This window comes from Sturnira hondurensis, unplaced genomic scaffold, assembly GCF_014824575.4.
Source record: "Sturnira hondurensis isolate 20B ecotype Veracruz unplaced genomic scaffold, ASM1482457v3 Scaffold0006413, whole genome shotgun sequence".
Taxonomy (NCBI): domain Eukaryota; kingdom Metazoa; phylum Chordata; class Mammalia; order Chiroptera; family Phyllostomidae; genus Sturnira; species Sturnira hondurensis.
Window position 1 is genome coordinate 10,831,350 of NW_028079044.1, and position 22,485 is coordinate 10,853,834.

Here is a 22,485-nt window from a genome sequence, read left to right on the forward strand (position 1 = left end):
AAAGGAGAACTTCCCCACTCTGGCAAAGGAAATAGACTTCCAGGAAATCCAAGAAGCTCAGAGAGTGCCAAAGAAGTTGGACCCAAGAAGGAACACACCAAGGCACATCATAATTACATTAGCCAAGATGAAAATGAAGGAGAGAATCCTAGAAGCAGCAAGAGATAAGGGGACAGTCACCTACAAAGGAGTACCCATCAGACTGTCAGTGGATTTCTCAAAAGAGACCTTACAGGCAAGAACGGGCTGGAAAGAAGTACTCCAAGTCATGAAATCCAAAGACCTACAGCCAAGATTGCTTTATCCAGGAAAGCTTTCATTTAGAATGGAAGGACAGATAAAGTGCTTCTCGGATAAGATCAAGTTCAAGGAGTTCATCATCACCAAGCCCTTATTATATGAAATGCTAAAGGGTCTTATCTAAGAAAAAGAAGATGAAAAATATGAACAGTGAAAGGACAGCAAACTCACAGTTATTAAGAACCACACCTAAAACAAAAGCAAACCAAGAGGACAGCTAGATCAGGAGTGGAACCATAGAAATGAAGAACACATGGAGGGTTAGCAACAGGGGAGTGGGAGGAGGAGAAGGGGGGAGAAGGTACAGAAAATAGCATAGACAATAGGTAGAAAATAGATAGGGGGGAGGGCAAGAATAGTAGGGGAAATACAGAATCTAAAGAACTTGAGACACGTGGTCATAAACTAAGGGGGGTAAAATGGTGGGGGAGGGAGTTTGCGGGTGGAGGGGAATGAAGGGGGGAATAGAACAACTGTAATGGTATAATCAATAAAAAAATATTAAAAAAAAGAAAGAAACAGTTACCTTTTCAAAAGAGAAATCCATAAATTTATCTGTAACAGAATCGTAGGTCTTGGTCTGTTTTAAAAAATAAGTTTCCTTCTTTAGAAAATGGATATACTCAGCTATATTTACATATAAAACATTTCAAAAAAAGCTATTGAATACTATGTAGTAACTTTGTAAAGTTTTCAAACAGCATTATATTCATAAAAATCCTTGACAAAAGTTTTTGACTAAGAGTACTTAAAAAAATGAAGATTCACAATACATTTTAATGTACTTTACCATAATACATATGAAGCATAAGGGAAAAAATGGACTTACAATTTTAAAAACTATCTTTTAAGAGAAGAGCTTTTTGAAAAGTTTACTTTTACTTTTTTTTTTTTGAGGAAACATCCTAGGAATAACATTTAGAGATGCAATCAGTTTAGTGATGGCTTCAGTAGTAACTCATTATTTACTTCCTTCTCCTACCCATTTCCAAAGTGTTAGCAATTTTCCTACTTCTTTTCTGTTCAGAATAGTACATAAGAACACCAAAGAGCAATAACAAAAATACCCTTCACTGAAGTACAAAATGTGAACAGTTATTTCACAATAAACATGGCTATTAAAGTGAAAACTGGTCTATCTGGGCTTATTTGTCAAATGGAAAGACTACTAAATACATGACTTATAAGAATCAACAGGGTAATAAAATTTTTTTGGAAAATTGGTATTTGGGTAAAATGCCTATGAAGAGTGAAATTACTGTAACCCTAATCCAACATAATTGTCTTTTCTTACGTTTTACTTCTAATTATGTAACAAACTATTCTTTTTCTATCCTCTCACCTGTAATGACCAGGTTGATGCTGCTTTACAAAAGGCACTAAATGAACAATTCTTTAAAGTTAGCTCAGTCCAACTTCCTTGTTAAAAAGTGTTCATATTAAGACCATAAAGAATAATTTCTTTTGGCTCTAATCCCAAAGCATTCAAGAAAACAACTTATTCAATTATAATGTCTCATGACAGTGTAATTCAATTCCTATACTATTATTTAATTTTCAAGTCTTACACTTTTTAAGCAGTTGAAGGCAAAAATAGTAATTGTTAAAATCTTTCCCAGTATCTATTACATACTCTAAACATACACTTCCCATAAATGCCAGCTGAATAAAATTTAAATTTAATTATAGTGATTAAAAGAAAGTTAAGTGAGCCCTGGCTAGTGTGGCTCAGTGGACTGAGCACTAGCCTGCAAACAAAAGGGTCACTAGTTCGATTCCCAGTCAGGGCACGTGCCCAGATTACAGGCTGGGCCCAGAATGTGGGGCACACAGGAGGCAACCACACATTGATGTTTCTCTCCCTCTCTTTCTCCCTCCCTTCCCCTCTGTCTAAAAATGAATAAAATCTTTTTAAAAATGTTATGTGATTTTGCTATTGGATTTTATGATACTGCAAAGCATTTGAAAGATCATAAACAGTTTATAATTTCTGAATAAAACTTACTGTCATCTCTCCACCAAAACATTCAGAGGCAAGCTGAGCAGAATCAAAAGGTTTTACCTCAGCATCATTAAAAAGATACCTAAAAGAATGTACACAGTGTTGATAAAGTATATATATGCACACTAAGTATCTTTGTATTATGCCTATTTTAAAAGTATTTAGATTACATACTGATATATTATAAATAATTATCATCTACAATTAATAGAAGGTAAACTCGAACTAAGCTCCTATTCTGACAACTGTAATCCACTGGAAATTGGGAATATAATTTTACAATATAGTCATAACCACCCTAAAATTTGAGATCCATTTATAACCTAGAAGTAACAAGAATTCACAAAAAACAACTGAGAAGTATGCATAAATATAACATGTAAAAATACTGAACAGAAAAAAGTTAGGAGATGAAACAACTTCTAAAGATAAAGATGCCATTTAAAAATTTATGATCATGATAAAAAAGATTTAAAATATATTTATGGAAATAATTCAAAAGGACAAAAAAGTTAAAGATATCATGGACATGATGGCTTAAAGAGTGAGAAATAGCTGAACAAAACTATGCTAACTGTATATCAGCGTACTAATATAAATGTTCAAAGCAATATCCCCAACACTTAGAACACTGCTTAGCACAGATATAGTCTGTCTGTACACAAGATTCTATCTAACAACATCTGAAGACCAAAAAAAGTTATGTAAGAACTGATTTAATGATTTCTGGCCATTAACATGATAAAAAAGAATGTGTGTGTCAAAAGCAAAAGGTAAGGTGAAGAGAATAAAGAATGAAGGTAAACTTCCTGTTAGAATATAAGGACTTTGTGGCCACCCTATAGAAGGCATTCAGTAAATTCAGTAATTCAGCTTTTGAATGAGTGCATATAACAGCTAAGATTTTGAAGGTACAATATTTTCTATGAATATAAAATTGTGTGCAAAATTTTGAGTGAGATTTTTCTCAGGAAAGCATTCATCAAATTTTCAGAGAAGTTTGGTGATCCATAAAGTTTAAGAATAGTAAGTGACTTTTGAAAGTCACTTTCATTTAAAAATTCTATCTAACCCTTTTCCTAAATTTATAGAAAGTTTTTAGAAAACTAAAATCAGAAAACAAAATCTAAAGAGAAACCATTATAAACATATTTAAAGAAAAGATTTTTTAAAATTCCAATGAAATATTTCAAACTCACCATTTATTGTTTTTGTAAGCATGTGGATTGACTATATCTCTGATGAAGCTATAATAGTGCCCACCATCTGCTGTTCCTGTGTGAACAGTCACTCCTATCAAGTCATATTCATAGCTCTCTGTGTCTTTTGAATGATCACTGACTTCCTTAAAACCTGAAATGATTTACATAAAATAATGGCAATAATTTTGAAAACTGCACAGTGACATCTTAGAATCACTATATAACATACTTTATGTACAGAAATAGGTACAAATACTTAACAAAACAACTGTATTTACTAGTGACTTACCATCCATAGCCTAAAATTTTAAGAAACATTTATATGAATCACTGGAACAACCATGTGTTAGTGCATGACTATGGACAACCTCAATGTGCTATATGAATACAAACTATGTTCTTTTTGTTTAATCTGGCTGTTTCTTTTAAAATAGATAAATATGAATGAAGCATTTTGTACTACCTTTATTAGGAACAAATACAAAATATGAAAGGGCATTAACATTCTAAGTCTTTTTGTCTCATGTTAAGGAAAATGGGGGCACTGTACCAATAGTATATTTACAACTATCAGTTAATAGGAAGCACTCTATACTAGAACTAGCTTTATGTAGATAAAAATGAAAACAAAAAATATATTTCCTGCCCATAAATATTTAAACTTGAAAGATATTAAATACACTAAAGAAAAAAAACTTCAGAATGGTTTAAGTTTAGGAATGTATGATTTATGATGTGTATTCCCAGCATCATATAGAAAGGAAAAAGTACAGTAGGCTCTCCAGAGGTTTCACATTTGTGGATTTCATCAAAGACAGATAGAAAACAGTATTTTGAATACAGTTAGGACTCTGCAGTTGGAAATCTGCAGATGTCAAGGGCCAAATGTATGCAATGTTCTACACTACTTTATAATGGGACTTGAGCACCTGTGGATTTATCTGCAGGGGTCCTGGAACCAATTCTCTGGGATACCCAGAGATGACTGTAAAATCAGAAGCAAGTGACAGCAGATTTGACTGACTTGAGTGCACAGTCTAAACTAGAAAGTGAAGTGGTAATTAGGCGGAGAGGAAAAAATGACTGACGGTATCAAAGCCGTGGCTGAGGAGCTGGATGTGCTAGGGTCTGACTCTAAATGCATCCCTTGTGGCCTAACAAATGCCTTTATATTAACGTAAGTTTCTGCTACTTCCATCCATGAAGCATCATGAAAAAATATAATGAAGCACAGTTCCTGTGCAGTCTTGCTATAATTTTATAAAGGGTTTGAAAAAAATTCTAAAAAGTAGGCAGCGTGTATATAATGTCCAATTCTTAATCTCACCCGCATTTTTAAACTTATCTCTACTGGCCCATTTTCTGCAACTTCTAAACTTACTGAAATTAAACTTTAAACATTACCTCCCATAACTCCATGTTCCTTAAAGAATATGTTCTTCTCTTAAAGATTACCCTGTACTCATCGTTCACACCTCTTGCATCTCTCATTTAAAGAGCATAACACTTTTATTGAATGCTCAGTTAAGGCCAGATAATAAAGTATAAAGATTGAAACATTGTTCTTTTCCCTAAATTTCACGGTAGCTCCTGAAAACCTTAAAATTTTAAATCAGCAGAACTTTTTAAAGAAAGAAAAATTGCCAGGAACCTTTCTATGTAAAATGGAACTTCTCTGGCTAACAAAAAAATGGGAAAGGTAAGCACTAGATTTGTTCTGCTTTCTTCTTTCACCCATTTCCATTCCTCACTCTGGGATCCTTAAGGCACATACACAGATGTTTGAAAATCACCAGTCTCATGAAAGTAACAATTATTTGGAGGTAACTACTTACGAACAAAGGGCCTTATCTAACTCAGTATAATCTTCTTTCCTATTGCAACACCGAATGAAGCTGCTCTAGATAAAGACAACCAAAAATCTTCTAGATGATAGATTATGTTCCACTGTGCTCTTAATAGAACTGTTCCTTTTCTTTAGCATTCAATCATTTTGACCATATTTCCCCTTTCTTGAGGTCTTGTAATAATGACCCCCTTATTCACCTGGCTGATTCTTCCAGAAACCAAAGTCATTACTGACTTTTCCTCCTCACTCTAGTAGCAGACTGACTAAAATGTAAGCTTCAAAGAAGCAGATACCTTGGTTCTTTGTTGTCACTACATTCCCATTACTAAAAGAATACCAAATTACATAGTAGGTGGGTGTTCAACAGCTTTGTTGGATTTGTTTATTCATTCAGTCAACAAGTCCTGTTAACTGTAGCTCCATATACTTCTCCATCCTTACCGGTATGCTTTCTCATCTAAGTTACCATCTCTGTAGTTTACCAGAATGGCCTACCCACATCCCTTTCATCATCCTCGAATCCATTTTGACTGCTGTAGTTAGATGAACCTTTTCCAGATCCTACCTGGTTCCCATTTCAGTTCCCTGCTCAAATCTTCCAGTGGTTTCCATACTGAATAAAGATTGAAATTATTAACATGACCTACAAAAAAAATGACCAGGCCACTGCCTTCTGCCAATTTTATGAACCCCAGCCCTACCCACCAAAGACCTTATCCATTCCTTTCAATCTAGCTCTTACTCAAGCTCTGCTTCAATGTCACTTTCTCATAAAAGCCCTCGCTAATTCCCCTGGAACTGGAAAACATTCACTGTCCTATTTGACAACACACTCACGTTTGTAATTTCTTATAAAAAACCTGCCCACTAGATTTAAGTTCTACAAGGGCAGGAACCACTACATTTTCTACAATGCCTAGAAGAGTGCCTAGAACATAGTCCCAGTAGGTAATTACGTATTTACCTGCTAACTGACTGACTGTGCCATGCTCTTTAAAAACATTCTTCTAACAGTCCATTTAATTTTGTTAGGTGCATATTGAATACAACTTTATGACTACCCAGTTATAAAGATTTACAATAAGAGAAAAGAGATGTGAAATTACCTTCTTTTCTGTCACTCTTTCCCATAAGAAAATCTTCTGTATAGGGTGTCATATCCAAACGTAATGGAAAGGAAAAGTGTGTGTTCACTTTCTCTTTCATCATCGTGACCATATTAAATGTATACCTCATAGTATTAAAACTCAGAATGCGAGGCAATTTCTTAAAACATGCCCTGAAAGACAGAAAAAAATAATAAAACTTTTGTTAAAAACTGTCTTTCAAAAATACTTCAAGAGGGGGACAGCAGACTGTTACAACATTTTTCATTCTGAAAAAGCTTTCCTTTGTCTAGATAAATTACAGCAAACTGTGGTAAATGCCATGATGGAGATACATAAAAGGGCTGTGTTCAAAGAGCCACACTTCCTTCAAAGGCAAGGGGATCTTTGGTTCAGAGTTTTCTTATCTACCTTATATAACAAAGGTTGAGGTATTTATTTTGCATAATCTCTCTGTATCATTTATTATTTATGTGACCCTAAAAGTTTCTTAACCTAAACTTACTTCCTGATTTGTAAAACAGAGAGTAAAGTGTCTACTCCCTACAACTTTCACAGAACACTGTCTGGCAAATATCATTCAATATGTGATGCCTGGTATTACAATAATCAGAGCAGCAGCAACAAATCAACTGGTTACCTAAATCTTATGGCTGACATATTGCTACTTCAAGTTTAAACAAAAAACATATATATAAACTAGGATTCATGAAAACTGTAAATTTCAGGGAATACTTCACTGTACACACAGAATTCAAAAGAAAATTTCTTTAAAGCAAGAGCTCAGTTTTTGTTTTTTTTTAAGTTATTTAGGAAGATAAAGGTAGGGGAAGGATGTCACAAGCAAAGGGAAGTCTAAAAATTCATCACTACTGATTACTTGGGACTAGCAAATATTAAGGCTACTGATTATTTGGAACTAGCAAAAGGAGTCAAATGATGTAGGGTCTTGTATGTAATGTTAGAGTATGAACTTTATTCTGAAAGCTAAGCATCACTGAAGGACTTGTGATGGCAATGAACTATGTGATGAGTCAGAGGATAAAATAAACGTATGAAAACATGAGACTTTATGTAATAAACCTATTAAATCTAGGAGACACACAAGTAGACAGAAGAGCACAGCATTCTTAATTAGATGATAATTTGGGAACTGTCAGAATGTCAGCAGAGATTTATGTTATAGTAGTAGATAAAATTACTGAGGAAAGAATAAATAAACTGACAAAACCAGAGGTTTAAAGATAGAGCAGAATATGACCCCCAGCCCATTTCTGTTGAACATTTACTATATTACAAGACATCTAAAAGTATAAAAGACTGAATAACACTTGCATGGGAGAGACGAATGACAGATTTACTCAACAAGTTTATTTATTCCAACTAAAAAGAGATTCTCCAAAGAACAAGACTCAGTGTTTCAATTATCTTTTATTGACTCCTCATTTTATTCCTCCACAGTAAAACACTTTTGACTAACAATATTCTGTGCGAGTCCTTAACCCTTACCCAAATCTAGTTCTTGTCAGATGAGTTTGTTTTCTTCCTGTAAAGTTCCTGCACAACTATATTTTCCTTTTGCTATGTCCACCTACACCTTTTCTCTTTTGCAACCAACTTGACATCTGAAAATTGAGAAAAGCAATACTTTTCCTTTCAAATGCATGTTTGCCTGGAAAACATCTTCTATTAAACAGTTTGAAGCAATGGCGTTTCATTCTCTGCCTTAAGACATGCTCAGATCTATTTAATCTAGAAAACTGCTTAGCTCTGGCTGGTGTGGCTCAGTGGATTGAGCACTGGCCTGAGAACCAAAGGGCCTTGGTTGAGTTCCCAGTCAGGGCACATGCCTGGGTTGTAGACCAGGTCCCCAGTAGGGGGCGTGAGAGAGGAAACCACACACTGATGTTTCTCTCCCTCTCTTTCTCCCTCCCTGGAAATGAATAAATAAAATCTTAGAAAAATAAAAAGAAAGAAAAGCCCTGGCTGGTGTGGCTCAGTGGATTGAGTACCAGCCTGGGAACCAAAGAGCTGCTGGTTCCATTCCCAGTCAGGGCACAACCCTAGGCTGCAGGTCAAACCCCCAGCAGGAGGTGTGTGAGAGGAAGCACACACTGATGTCCCTTCTCCCTCTCTATGTCCCTCCCTTTTCCTCTGTCTAAAAATAAATAAATAAAATCTCAGAAAGAGAAAAAGAAAGAAATCTCCTGTTTGATCACAAAGTTCTTTCTAGATTCTTAATTTCCTTGCTGTTCTTCATTGTCAAACTTCTGAAATGAATGATCTACACTTGATTCCATATACCCTGATAACCCTATTTTTATTGCTAAAAGCTGACAAAACACACAAAGTAACTTTTAAAAACAGAACTCAATGCTTTTTACTCATCTGTCACTTTCCTCCATCTCTATAAACTATCAATTGAATACCTTCTCCATTTTCTGGGGTACAACCCTACTTTGATTTCTTTCTTTCCTGGTTTTGATTCTGTCACTTTTTCCTCTGCACTTTCAGGCTGGCTTAAGTCTCAGTCCTTTCCAATAGTTATTGTCTTTCCCAGGCAGATGTTCTAATGCCATCAATCAATTATGCAGATAGTCTCCAAATCTAGATATTAATCATTTGATGTTACTATATACTACCAATCTTGGTTTCTATTACTGGTCAGTGCAAATCCTCTACCTGAACCAGCAGTCTGGCCTAATCCTTACACATACAAGGTCATTTCAAATGTTCTGCCTTTGTTCCTAGCAACTAATTGCTTAAGATGATCTTTCAATCTAATTTCTGTTTGTCATTCGGTAGTCACCTGTAGAATTAACACATCTTTACCCAAATACTCTGTCCTGAACTAACAGTCTTATGGCTAGCCCCTTATGAAAAAAATCTCTCACTTTACAGATTGAGAGGAGGATGTCTTCAGTTCAAGAGTAGACTCTTTCATGCTCTATAAATACAGAGCAGAGAACTAAGCAATTAGACAGATCTTGGTAAATATTTGATTAACTGAAAGGGGAAAAATATCTGAAATGTTTAAGGGTGCTTTAAAATATACTTCAGTAACTGAATGAAAAGCTACTACATGAGAATGAGCTCCAAGCAGATGACCTTAACCTTAATCAGAGAATTTTAATTTATACCAAATTTATGTTTTATTTCCATCTGATGATTTATCAAAATGATAAACATTATATAATTTTTAAAATACCTTTTTTCAGCTCGCACTTTCTTCCCGCAATGAGAACAAGTATACATGTTGTCACCTTCTAAAGTATCTTTAATAGTAACTTCATCAAGAGATTCCTGTGTATAAAGCCACAGTTAAAAGTTTCATGTTATTGTTTACAGTATGCAAACATACAAAAGATAGTCATTTTAACTTGGATAGAATACACAGAAGAAAAAACAAATTTTTAAGAAGTGAATTCCTAATTTCAGTAATTCCACTCATGACAAAATGCTGTAGGAATCTACTAAATTTTTCAAATGTGAAGTACTTAAATTTTGATTAGGAAAAAAACTGGCTCTGTGGTCTATCTTTATTTCTTATCTGAGTAGAACAGCATGAAAAAAACAGATGAAAATATGAAAGTTAACTTCAAGATAAAAAACCATAAATCTGCTATGTACAAATAGTTAATAGCAGAAAAATTGTAAAAATACATATATTACTCACATAAATGTTCTTCATATCAGCCACTTGGCACCTCACAGTATAAAACTCTTCAGCAGTCTGACTAACATGTTCACAATCCTGGTCAATTAAGAGTCAAATATTAGTAATTTATTATAAGCTAAAATACACACTAAGATTTCCAAAAAGTAAAAAACATGCAGAATACTTACCAAGGACACAACATTGTTTGTAATTACACCGCCAAACAAACTTTTGACAGTATTTTTCTTTAAAAACAAACAAACAAAAAGGCAGTAATTAAACTTGGGCAAATCTCTACAAATTTCAAAGAAGCTTCAGTATTCTGGTACTAACCAGTTCTGGAGACATTTCTTCAATTTTGGTAATAAGGTCAGTAAAAAACTCCGTCATATCTTTCTGCTCGCCAGTATTCAGAGGCTGCTTATCCATGGTGTATGTTTTACAAAAGGGTCTAGGATTATATGCTTTGCACTCACTCTCCTGTAAAGGCAAGGTGGGGGTAGGGGCAGGGAAAAGGGTTACAAAATAATGAAACAAATCTAAGTCTCAAATAAGTGTCAAAAAATAAGAAAATTACCACAAGGTTAATGAATAACATCAACACAACAAAACAGATACTATAAATCTATAAAGGTTTAAAATACTAATTTTTCCATTTCTGTTTTATATTTCATAGCATTTTCAGTTTATAGTCTTGGTGCCAGAAGATGCTTAAATTATCAAAAAGTAAAATCACTTTATTCAAGTCTAGGAATTTCTAGAAAGTATTTTGAGACTCAAAGGATGCAGATTTATATTGTGAAGCATAAAATACAAAATCTTTGCAGGGTGAATAAGTTTTACTTCAGACTAAACTTTTGTTTATTAATTTAACACTTCTCAGCCTTTTGGCTAAGATCAAGCGTAGTTCTTATCAGTTTAAAAGTTTTCTCTCTTGACAGTTCAGATGGAATATTCCAACTCTGTTAAACAGAAATTAAAAGTGGGATCAAGGGATGACTAGTAAATCTTCTAATTTTGTTAAAAATCTCATTTACTGAGTCCTTATCGGAAGTTAAAAAATACAGAAATAAATGATGTAATATCTGTCCCCATCATTCTAACAAGTAAGACAAGTGACTTTTAATACAAGTTGTAGGTATGACTGAGTTACGGTGACTTGGAGATACTTTATGGAATTCTTTGGTCTCTTAGATGAGATAAACATGTTGATTCTTGAAGGATGACAGAAGGAAGAAAATGGAGAAGAATGCTGAGGAAAGAGTGCCATAGGCAGAAGGAGTAGCATAAACAACTACTCAAGTGATGAAAGGGCTTCAAAAGGGTGATGGACTTCAAAAAGCTTGTAGAGTTACTACGGAGTGAGGCTGAATTATGGGGAGTGATAATAAAGAAAGTGGAAGGGAAGAAGCAAAATCTCAGGGTATGTGCCATGCTGATGAACCTAGATACTGTTCTGTTCATAAAGAACTACTGAAGAGCTTTAAACAGGAGAGTAATATGATAAGATTTGCTATTCTTTTAAAATTTATTACTTTGATAGTTTTTGAAGTAAGAATTAAAAAGAAAAGAAGAAATCAGTCAGAAAACTCTAGGCCTAAGAGGTATGTGTGACCCTGTCACAGGAAAGAAATTCTTCAAAGGACAGTAACAGGATGTAAGTAACTGAGAAAGGACTACTATGAATAGCAGTAAGTAAAAAATTCAATTTGAAAAATAAGAGTACACAGGACAAAGTAAATACAAATGAACTCTATTCAATGTTTCCAGCTTTGGTCAGATGGCATATCCAATCAGTTTTTCACACACAATTCTAAAACATACCATTAAATATGTAAACATTTTTTGAAGCTCCAGAAGAGTGGTCTTGTGCTTCATATCTTCTGAATACTGAATGAAAATCAAAAGAAAGCTTTCCATTAAAAGGAATTATTACAATGTACTTAACACTATTCACGTTTATTCTTTTAGCTGTGTAGCGAAAAACCAATAACACACTGTAAGTATAGAGTGTATTTAGCAATTTTAGCAATTTAACAAGTTCTTTAGCAATTTTAACATTTAAAAATTGGAGTATTTTGTTCATTATATAAATACAGCCATCACTATTATCTAAAAAAACTGAAAAATACATCTTAAGAAAGTCTCTTTCTAGATCAGTGCTGTTTTGGTGATTTTACGTTCATTATAATTGGTGATTTTCTAACAACAGAAAACATCTAATGTGTGCAACAAGGTTGTTATTCACACATTTAAAAATACATTAGTAAGCCACATCTCACCCTCATCTAGTCATATCTTTATTTTTTTCCAGAACAAATTCCTAAAATGACAGAGGAATGCTGACCAAGATATTTAATAATCTTCTAAATATTCAAATATCATTAACAGATTCAGGAATCTGGCCTGACTCATTAACTAGAGATTTAATCCTGAACACTAGGCTTAAAGGAGAGTCTCACATTCATGTCAAACACTAATTAGATACACTCATCTCAAATAGTAAAGTAAACCTATTAGTATCATCCTCATTACAAATTACTACCTGTTGTAATTCTGAAGGTCTGAAAGTCTCATGAAATAATAAGCCTCCCATATGCCAAAAGCATGTACTAGTTATTTGTGTTTAGTGCAAGGAACATGGCTCTGTTGTTTAGAAGCTTACATTCACCTAATGACATGAGATAAGGACACTGAAAGTGAAATCTGTTCAACATATACTTACTATATGTTGATCTATATATGATTTCACTTAAAAGAGGAATCTAATAAACAAAATAAACTAGCAAGCAAAATAGAACCAGAAACATGGAAACATGGAACAGACTGACAGCCGTCAGAAGGGAGGGTGTGGGGGATGATGGAGGAAAGAAGGTTGAAGGGACTAGTCAAAGAACATGTATAAAGGGCCCATGGACATGAGCAACAGTATGGGTTTGAGTGTGGGAGTAGGCGTGGGTGGGGAAGGCTGGGTAGAGGAGGGCAAAGGGAAAAAAATTGGGACAACTGTAATAGAACAATAAAAAATAAATTAAGAACTTGTATTTATTTCCACTGAAAATATCATGTTCATTGTATACACTGAGTGTGTATATTCTACAACTGTTTTCCTTTGAGAAATTATATTACAATGCTAGTAGTAATATACTGAAATATAAAAATAATTAAAACATACATGGCATTAGCTAGTTGTATAACCAAACTTTATCATTTTTAATTCATAAATTACTTTCTCTCTAGATTTATCCACAAAATATTAAATTTTGTTTTAGTTTTAATTTTTAAAGTGAGAAAACTATACCTTAGCAGTGAATTCATAAATTACTTTCTCTCTAGATTTATCCACAAAATATTAAATTTTGTTTTAGTTTTAATTTTTAAAGTGAGAAAACTATACCTTAGCAGTGAAGACAGCCTGTCTTGCTTCAGGTATCATATAAAGTTGCTGGATAGTTGAAGCCAAGTAACAAGTAGCTCCAAGGTTAGTCAGGCCAACAAATCTACATTCAGCACGGACATCCTCGTGAGGCCAATAATCCCATTTATAAGGTGCATGGGCTGCTGAACAAAGAGGGAGAAAAAGATGTCCCCCAAACCAACTATTAAACATAATGTATTGCTTTTATTAACTACTACAATCTCCATTACATATATAGTTAAAATACATAAAACATTACGTATGGTAATTTTTAAAATCACTAATAACACATAGTAAAACTAATTCATTCCCTAAAAATTCAAAGGATTGTCACAATTTTATTTTCATGAGTATAGGGAATCTATCTGCGAGGCATGGTGAATGTAGCCCAGCCTGATTCGGAAAAATAGCAGGGAGTGAGTCGACACACAGGAACAGGGCACACAGATCAGTTTTCCCAGGTAATCGGGCCTGTATTGTACCTAGGCTGTTTTGAAGCTTGCTTTTTGCTAAAACTCCCTTACCCTGAATTGAGGTAGCAAATGTTTACTGCATATCTTTAAAGTAACTTCCTAAAATCTGTGCTAAACCTCCCAAATATGGAGTGTAACCAGTTCAACCACCTTTCCCTTTGCGAATATCCTTTTTCTCTGAAGTCATTAGCAACATTCTTTTCTTTGTTATCTGTAAAAGGCAACCACCTAAAGCAAACCTGTGCATAGTAAATGAGGACAATCCTTGATGTAATGTATCCACAAAAGCAATAAAAGCCTGTCCAGGCAGGGGTCCAGGCCATCTCTCTCACTTAGAAAGCAGCCATGTGGTCCTTTTTTCTCCACAGGACTTCTGTAGTCTGTGTGAATTGGTTCGTTGCAGCCACAACACACGGACCTTGTGGGCCAGAGTCCACAACACCTTAGCACTAAATTATTTAACCAAAAAATGCTTAAGAACATCAGCTCTCTATAAAATATCCTTCACACTGGTTTCCTAAAAAGAAAGTTTTTACTTTTTAACTTCAGTAACATTCTAACAAAAATCACTTATAAACATTAAAGTGTGTGGATAGTAAATTTTTTTAAACCATGCAATCCAAGAGTCTCGTTTCTGCATACAAGATTTAGAAGGATTAAAGAAAAAGAAGATTGCTCACACTGCATGTGTTGTGCCATAACCCAGTTGTGTATTAGTCTGTAGTTCTCAACAGATCCCTTTACCATCTCTACTAACAAATCATAAGCAGCAGCTCTTGAAGAATGTGATTTGCACTTTGGCTGTTGTCTATCTTTTAGGCTAGGCAACAAAAACAGGAGATTGAAGATATCTCTTAAAAATTCCTGGAAAACAGAGAAAAATCAAGTAATTATCAAAACTTGAATATTAATTATATTTCAAATATAATGAATAACTCAGCAGAATAAATTATACAACAATCTGTAATTTTCTAAAATGCTGTTTAAAAACTTAAAGCAGCATCATATACAATCGTATGAGTCCTCCCAAGCTTCGCTTCTCTTAAAGGAAACAAAATGGATGAGGATCACCTTCACTCTTACCTCCCTCTTAACACCTAATATAGCTCATTCGTACAGACTCCCATCTAGCATGCTACTATTTTATACTCCATTCAGTGACCCAAGTTTTTGTTAAGGACTCATTACTCTCTATCTTGACTGCCTCTGCATTTACTTAAGTTTCTTCTTATTTTCTCTAGTAGTGGCAGCAGCAGCAATCATAGTTGCAGCCAAAGCAGCAACTTACTCATAATGAAAACCTCAAGTGCCAGAGGATAATCAAAGGCCCCCAAACAAACAAAAGAAAATATTAAGAACCTTGTCTGGGATCATTGAGTTGGCAGGTGCCAAAGTCAGGATTTAAGACATCAAACTCTTAATTTCTATACTAGTGAAGATCAAACTGAGGTGCAGTGTTTTACCATCTATGATAACATTCCAGATGTACTTTTTCCTACATTTGATCTCCCTCACAGTGAGTTACCTCTCCCCTGCTTGTTCTTCTTTAATTTTCTTTGGTAAATTAGTAAAGAACAAATTATGCCTCTCAGCCATCTCAAATACTACTATGGTACATTGTTCTGGGTTATAAAACCCCCTGGGTTGCTGCATAGAAAAAAGGGAATATGGTTAAGACTAAGATGCTCCTATTCTTACAAAGTCCGGATTGCAAGGTTGGCCCTTGGCTGTCTTTTGGAACTTGAATGGTAAATAGTAACCTCCTTTGATATAAAACTTTCTCTAACTGATAAAAGTGGCTCACTGGGCTGTTAGTGCTTGGTTTATGCTGAGTAACTGCTATCTATTTGAGAGTTTGGAATTTCAGAGACTATGTCAATTATGCAGATACTCTGTGTCTGCAACACCCATTCCAATAAAAAACCTGGACTCCTAAGCTCAAGACAGCTTCCCTAGAATAAACACCACACACACATTATTACTCATTGCTGGGGGAATTAAGTAGACTCTGGGTAACTCCATTGGGAGAGCACTGTCATAAGCATGTACTTGGTAGCCACTAGACTTGTTCCCATGCTTTTCTTTTGTGGCTTTCATTTTGTATCATTTTGCTACAACAAAGATTAGCTATGACTACAACTACATGCTGAGTCCTCTGATTCCTTCTAGTAAATCAGTAAGCTTGGGCTGGTCTTGGAAATCTCTGACACAACTACCAAACAAAGGACACTTTGAAATATTTTCCCATTAATGACTTCGTGTCTTCCACCTCACTATTATCAAAGAAAAAATAAAACATAGTTCCTAACTTTGGCTAAGAAATATAGAAAGTAAATACATTCTTACTTCATACGGTAGACCAATTAATATCTCATCCGTTTTAGGAGTCAAAGATTAGATGACTATCTTGGACACAAAGTAACACATGTACATGAACCAGAAAATAAAATCAAGGTCACTCAAAAAGAATGTGAACTGACTAGAAACTAGTTTAGTAATGCGCCACCTTTGCCAATGAGTCTAGACATAGAAATTGAGTGAGTTAAATAGTTGTCACATGTATTTAAAGGCTAGTATAAGCAGAAAGCATTTTGGGAGTTCTGGACACGATGGAGGCATAGGCAGAAATGCTTCACTTCCTTTCACAACCAAAAGAAGGATAACCAATTTAAAAACAAAGAACAGCCCTGGCTGGTGTAGCTCAGTGGAGCCAAGGGCTACAAACCAAAGGGTCGCCGGTTCAATTCCCAGTCAGGACACACACCTGAGTTGTGGGCCATACGAGAGGCAACTACACATTGATATTTTTCTCCCTCTCTTTCTAAAAATAAATGAAAATCTTAAAAAAAAAAACAAAAAATAAATAAAACCTCTAGAAAAATCAAACAACATGGTAAAGGAGTTAAGGAAACATTCACCTAGACTGGCATAAGGGGCAGAGATGGGAGCTGGAGGAAGCAAGGTAAGGCAGAACACACAGGTGACCCCACATTCACACAGATAAGCTGGGAGGAACAACGGGGGAGCAAGACAGATGGGGAAATCCAAGGTTTCAGTGTGGGAAACTGAGAACTAAAAATTCCTGGTGTAAAAATCTGTGGGGACTGCACCAGCGGGGAAAACTCCCAGTCTCGCATGAGGGTCCACTGGAGAGGCCCACAGGGTCCTAAAATGTACATGAACCCACCAACCTGAGAAGCAGCACCTGAAAGGGCACAATCCAATTGAGGGAAGCAAGGGAAGTGATGGAAAGTGGGATCAGAGCCAAGCAAGTGGCATTGTTCCCTCTCTGACCCCTCCCCTACAGACAACACCACAATGCACCAAAGAAGGTTCCCCACCCTGGCAAATACCTAAGGCTCCACCCCTTACCAAGTAATAGGTGAGCTGAGACAAAGAAATATGGCCCAAATGAAAGAACAGATCAAAACTCCACACAAAGATCTAAGCAACAAAGAAATAGAAAACCTACCTGATGCAGAGTTGAAACACTGGTAATCAGGATACTCACAGAAATGACTGAGTTCACTCTCAAAATGAAGGTTACATAAAGTGAAATAAAGGAAAATATATAGGGAACCAACAATGACAGTTAGGAAACCAGGACTCAAATCAACAATTTGGAACAAAAGGAAGAAATAAACATCAAACTGGAACAGAATAAAAAAAATGAGAATTAAAAAAAATGAGGAGACGCTGAGGAACCTCTGTGACAACTTCAAACATTCCAACATCAGAATCATAGGGGTACCAGAAGAAGAGGAACAGCAAGAAATTAAAATCTTACTTGAAAAAATAATGAAGGAAAACTTCCCTAATCTGGTGAAGGAAACAGACTTCCAGGAAGTCCAGGAATTCCAAAGAAGTTGGACCCAAGGAAGAACACATCAAGACACATCATTATTAAGCTATCCAAGATTAAAGATGAATCTTAAAAGCAGGAAGAATAAAGGAGACAGTTATCTACAAAGAAGTTGCCATAAGACTATGAGCTGATGTCTCAAAAGACACCTTACAGGCTAGAAGGGGCTGGAATGAAGTATTCAAAGTCATGAAAGGCAAGGACCTACATCCAAGATTACTCAATCCAGCAAAGCTATAATTTACAATGGAGGGGCAGATAAAGTGCTTTGCAGATAAATTAAAGGAGTTCATCATCACTGAGCCCTGTTGTATGAAATGTTAAAGGGACTTATCTAAGAAAAAGAAGATGACCAGAGATATGAACAGTAAAATGAAAACAAACTCACAAGTGTCAACAATGGAACCTAAAATAAAATAAAATAAGCAAACAACTAGAACAGAAACAGATTCACAGAAATAAGATCACATGGAAGGTTATCAGTGGGGAGATGAAGAGAAGAGAATGGAGGAAAAGGTATAAGGAATAAGAAGCATAAATGGTAGGTATAGAATAGACAGGGGGAGGTTAAGAATAGTATGAGAAATGGAGAAGTCAAAGAACTTATATGTATGACCTATGGACCTGAACTAATGTGGGAGAATGGTGTTGGTAGGGGGGGTGGGTACAGGGCAGAGGGAAATAAAGGGGAGGGGAAAAAAGGGACAACTGTAATGCCACAATCAATATATTTTAAAAAAAGATACAGTGGAATGTCTATAGCAAATTATGATAACAGTAATTTGCTGAGAGGACACCAAATTTTGATGTTTGCTTTTTTGTTTTAACAATTTTATTGAAGAGTAATTCATATACTGTGCAATTTACCCATTAAGACTTATTTTTAGCACCACCCTTAAACTAGGCTTTAAAAATAAACTTAAATGCACACACAAAAATAATAATTCTAAAAATGTTTAATTCTGATTCCAACTAAGCAAAAAATACACATATGTGTGTGTGTGTGTGTATATATATATATATGTATATGATTTGACCAAAAAATTAGTATAATTTTGATTCATGCACACAACTATTGTCATGTTGGCTGTTGTCATTTTTTAAAATTTTAGAGTCTAAGGAGAAATGCAATTAGTGACCCTGACTAAATAGGTATTGCATGTTTTAAAAATTCTTGCAGCACACTGGTTCAAAATAGCTGTCACGTATTAAGTCTGGGAATATAAAATAAAACAGTCTTTTGTAAAGTGATGTATTCCGATTAAAATAAATCAAATTTAAGAATTTATGTGAGTATATAATGAAACAGGTGTGCAAAGCTGTACCCTGCACAGTATTTTTTTAAACTAGTAACATGTTGATAGATTATTTTCCTCATGTGTTTATTAATGTATTCATTTTTAAATGAAGAAAACAGATAACAGCCCTGGCTGGTGTAGTTCAGTGGATTGAGCTCAGGCCTGCGAACCACACGATCACAGTTCAATTCCCAGTCAGGGCACATGCCTGGGTTGCAGGCCAGTTCCCAGCAGGGGACTCACGAGAGGCAACCATACATTGATATTTCTCTCCTTCCCTTCCCCTCTAAAGATAAATAAATAAAATCTTAAAAAAAAGAAAACAGATAACAGAATGCTGTTTTTATAACATAAATTACATACTTATGTATTTATTATATCCACAAAAAGTCCTGGAAGGCCAACCAGGCAACATGGGAAACCAAACTAAATATGGTAATCTTCTCTTTGTACTATCTGAAATTTTCTTCTTTACTTATGATTTTTGCTTTATAATGTTATGTTATCAGAAAAATACATTTCTATTTTAGAATTATAGTTCTACATTGGTTTATATACAATATAAAACTTTAAAACTCTCAACAAAATGGGAGTAGAGGAAACATACCTCAACATGATAAAGGCCACCTATGACAAACCTATAGCCAACTAACAAAAACAACAAAATAAACACTTTAACCACCAAAATTATAAATAAACCAAATTATTCCCAATGGTTATAATAAAAAAAATGAAAGAAGGTCCTAAAAAGAATAGCACAGGAAAGAGCTTTATAGAATAGGGGAAGTAACACAGATTTAATCTAGGTTAAAACTGTCACCTTAGTTTATTTCAGGAATCTGTAGTCTATACCCGGGAGACAATCTTCCATCCTTTTGGTTATTTTTGTGTTTTCTGACACAATCAATGACCTCAAGAAAACCCTCTAAACCACACCTCAATCAATGCAAGCAATGACGAAACTGCCAATGGGGAGAGTGAGCAACTTAATCTAAAGTGTAATTAGACATTTGTTAGTGTAGAGTCATTAACTGTATCAAATATTCAATGACAGGTTGTATGTTAAATGGGCTTTTAGTCCACAGGCCCACGTTCAATCCATTGAACTACGCTAGCCAGGGTTAAATGGGCCTTTAAACATAAAACCAGTAAGATGGCCAATCTATAATGACTAGTTATCAATACTATTGTGTAAATTACTATTAAAAATATTCAATCCCACAAATTATATCATTGAAGTAGAGGTTGTCTCTCTACATACAGTCATAGACATTAAAACCTGTTTCTGGCCCTGGCTGGTGTGGCTCAGTGGACTAATAGACACCCTGCGAACCAAAGGGTCACTAGTTCGATTCCTAGTCCAGGCTGTGGGCCAGGTCCCCCAGTACAGGGCACACAAGAGGCAACCACACATGGATGTTTCTCTCCTTCTCTTCCTCCTTCCCTTCTCTGAAAATAAATAAATAAAACCTCCCGGGGGGGGGGGGGGGGTTGTTTCTGAATTCTAAAAATAAGCCTACAGTTTATAATATTTTCAGGATACATTTTATTCAAAGTTCGCTTTTCCTGACAGCAATAAGGGTGTAGCAAACTTTACATCCACATGTTTAAGGAAACTTTACATATCCACATACAATTTAACAATAAAAAGTCTCAACCACATTACACATAGATATCTGAATGTCTTAATACATACCTGTCCTTCCCTTGAAAATTTAAAGGGTGGTTTGTGTTTAATAACACTTGTTGCAAGTCTGAGGAGTCCTGTAAGCCCATCGTCTTCTATGTTACCATCTTGATGATCAAGTATCTCCCTGCTACAAAAAAAGAATACAAGCAAAACAAGATAGTTCACATAATTATGTCAGTTATCTTTCCACAACAGTATAATGGTCAATTTCACATGAAATTTTACCTTCGAATGCAGTCAGCCAAATGCCGTGCCAAAGCATCTAAGTCAAGGAGTGTTGTCTTAATTCAAAGAGAAAATACAAAATTCAAATATAAATTTTTATGTTTAGCAGTTCAGAGATTATTACAAAAAATCCCTTCCCTATAAATAATAAGAAATCAGTTCTCCCAAATTCATTAATATACCCATCAATAAATAATTCACTACTTATACATGATGCCAAATTAATAAAATTCATTATAAACACATCATTGACAGTCCTTTAAAAAAATGCAATGGAATGTCTGTAACAAATTATGATCACCGTAGTAATTTGTTGAGAAGACACTAAGGTGTGATGTTGTTCTTTTTTCTTTAACGATTTTATTGAGGTGTAATATACATATTGTACAATTAACACAACTTTTAAACTAGGCTTTAAAAGTAAACTTATATGGGCACAGCTAAATATTTCAAAAATCTTTTAATTCTCATTATAACTAAGCAAAATATTAAAACAGATTTTATAAAACAGAACTTAATTTAAGAAGATTCTCAAAGAAACCTGGTCTCTATAAAGAAAAATAATTTTGGCAAGCAAAAAATATTAGATTCCTAATTTAAATATACAGGGTCAGGTTAAAAAAAAAATTAATGTTTTCTGGCATCAAATCAATAAATCAAAATATTCAATATTAATGTTTGTAATTATTCCCCAAGTGCAAAGTAGAAGACTTTAAGAATTCATAGGTAAACTATTTCTTAAAAGTAGAAAGTTCAAACACTACAGGATATTTTAAAGGTAAAGTGTGTATGCTGTACTTTGATCAAAATACATTTTTAAAAAATGAACAAAAGTGTTTCCTAAATATCTGTATGTATCTCCAAGTGTTTCTCATTTTTTCTGAGATCATTTAAATGCATTTTAGGGTACTAAATTTACAAAGGAGAAAACCCAAAAGACTTTATGTGCCAAGTTTGTTTTCAAAACCAACTTGTTTTAAACAATACTTTGTTTAGATCAAAGTATTTTAGCCTAGTATAAGAAAATTAGTAGGAGAGCACACTGATATGTCTTGTTTAGCTTAAAATAACTACTTTTAAATCGCAATATTATTTTACAATCAGAACTCCAAATCCACATGCTATTACAGAAAGCCGTATTTAAAGTCTAAATTTCACATTCTAAATAAGATTATGCAGCCACAAATCTTATCTAAAAGAGACAAGAAACTACTTACATGAAGATATCAAAGACATTGCAACAAAGATCAAAGTAAAAAGCAGGAAAGGATTTGAGCAGAACAAAAAGGTGCAAATACAGTAGAAAAATTATGGCATTTTCAACCCATCAATTAAAATGACTTTAATGAGAACCTATAAAGTTATGAACACACAACTCCATTAACATAACAATATATCATTT

At 34.5% G+C, this 22,485-nt stretch overlaps 1 protein-coding gene across 2 annotated transcripts in view; it reads right to left on the minus strand.

Moving 5' to 3' along the window:
* Positions 1–22,485, minus strand: part of USP34 (ubiquitin specific peptidase 34) — a 241,337-nt gene that overhangs the window by 44,900 nt on the left and 173,952 nt on the right. Inside the window, exons 40-52 of one of the 2 annotated variants that reach the window (XM_037048000.1) lie at positions 21,084–21,139; positions 20,865–20,985; positions 14,689–14,872; positions 13,515–13,678; positions 11,942–12,007; positions 10,451–10,597; positions 10,306–10,362; positions 10,136–10,213; positions 9,668–9,762; positions 6,460–6,632; positions 3,502–3,655; positions 2,306–2,384; positions 827–880 (exon numbers count right to left, since the gene is read on the minus strand). In XM_037048000.1, coding sequence (XP_036903895.1) covers positions 827–880; positions 2,306–2,384; positions 3,502–3,655; positions 6,460–6,632; positions 9,668–9,762; positions 10,136–10,213; positions 10,306–10,362; positions 10,451–10,597; positions 11,942–12,007; positions 13,515–13,678; positions 14,689–14,872; positions 20,865–20,985; positions 21,084–21,139 — 1,428 coding nt within the window. The remainder of the gene's footprint in view (positions 1–826; positions 881–2,305; positions 2,385–3,501; positions 3,656–6,459; positions 6,633–9,667; positions 9,763–10,135; positions 10,214–10,305; positions 10,363–10,450; positions 10,598–11,941; positions 12,008–13,514; positions 13,679–14,688; positions 14,873–20,864; positions 20,986–21,083; positions 21,140–22,485) is intronic. The other variant, XM_037048001.1, reaches the window with a different exon arrangement.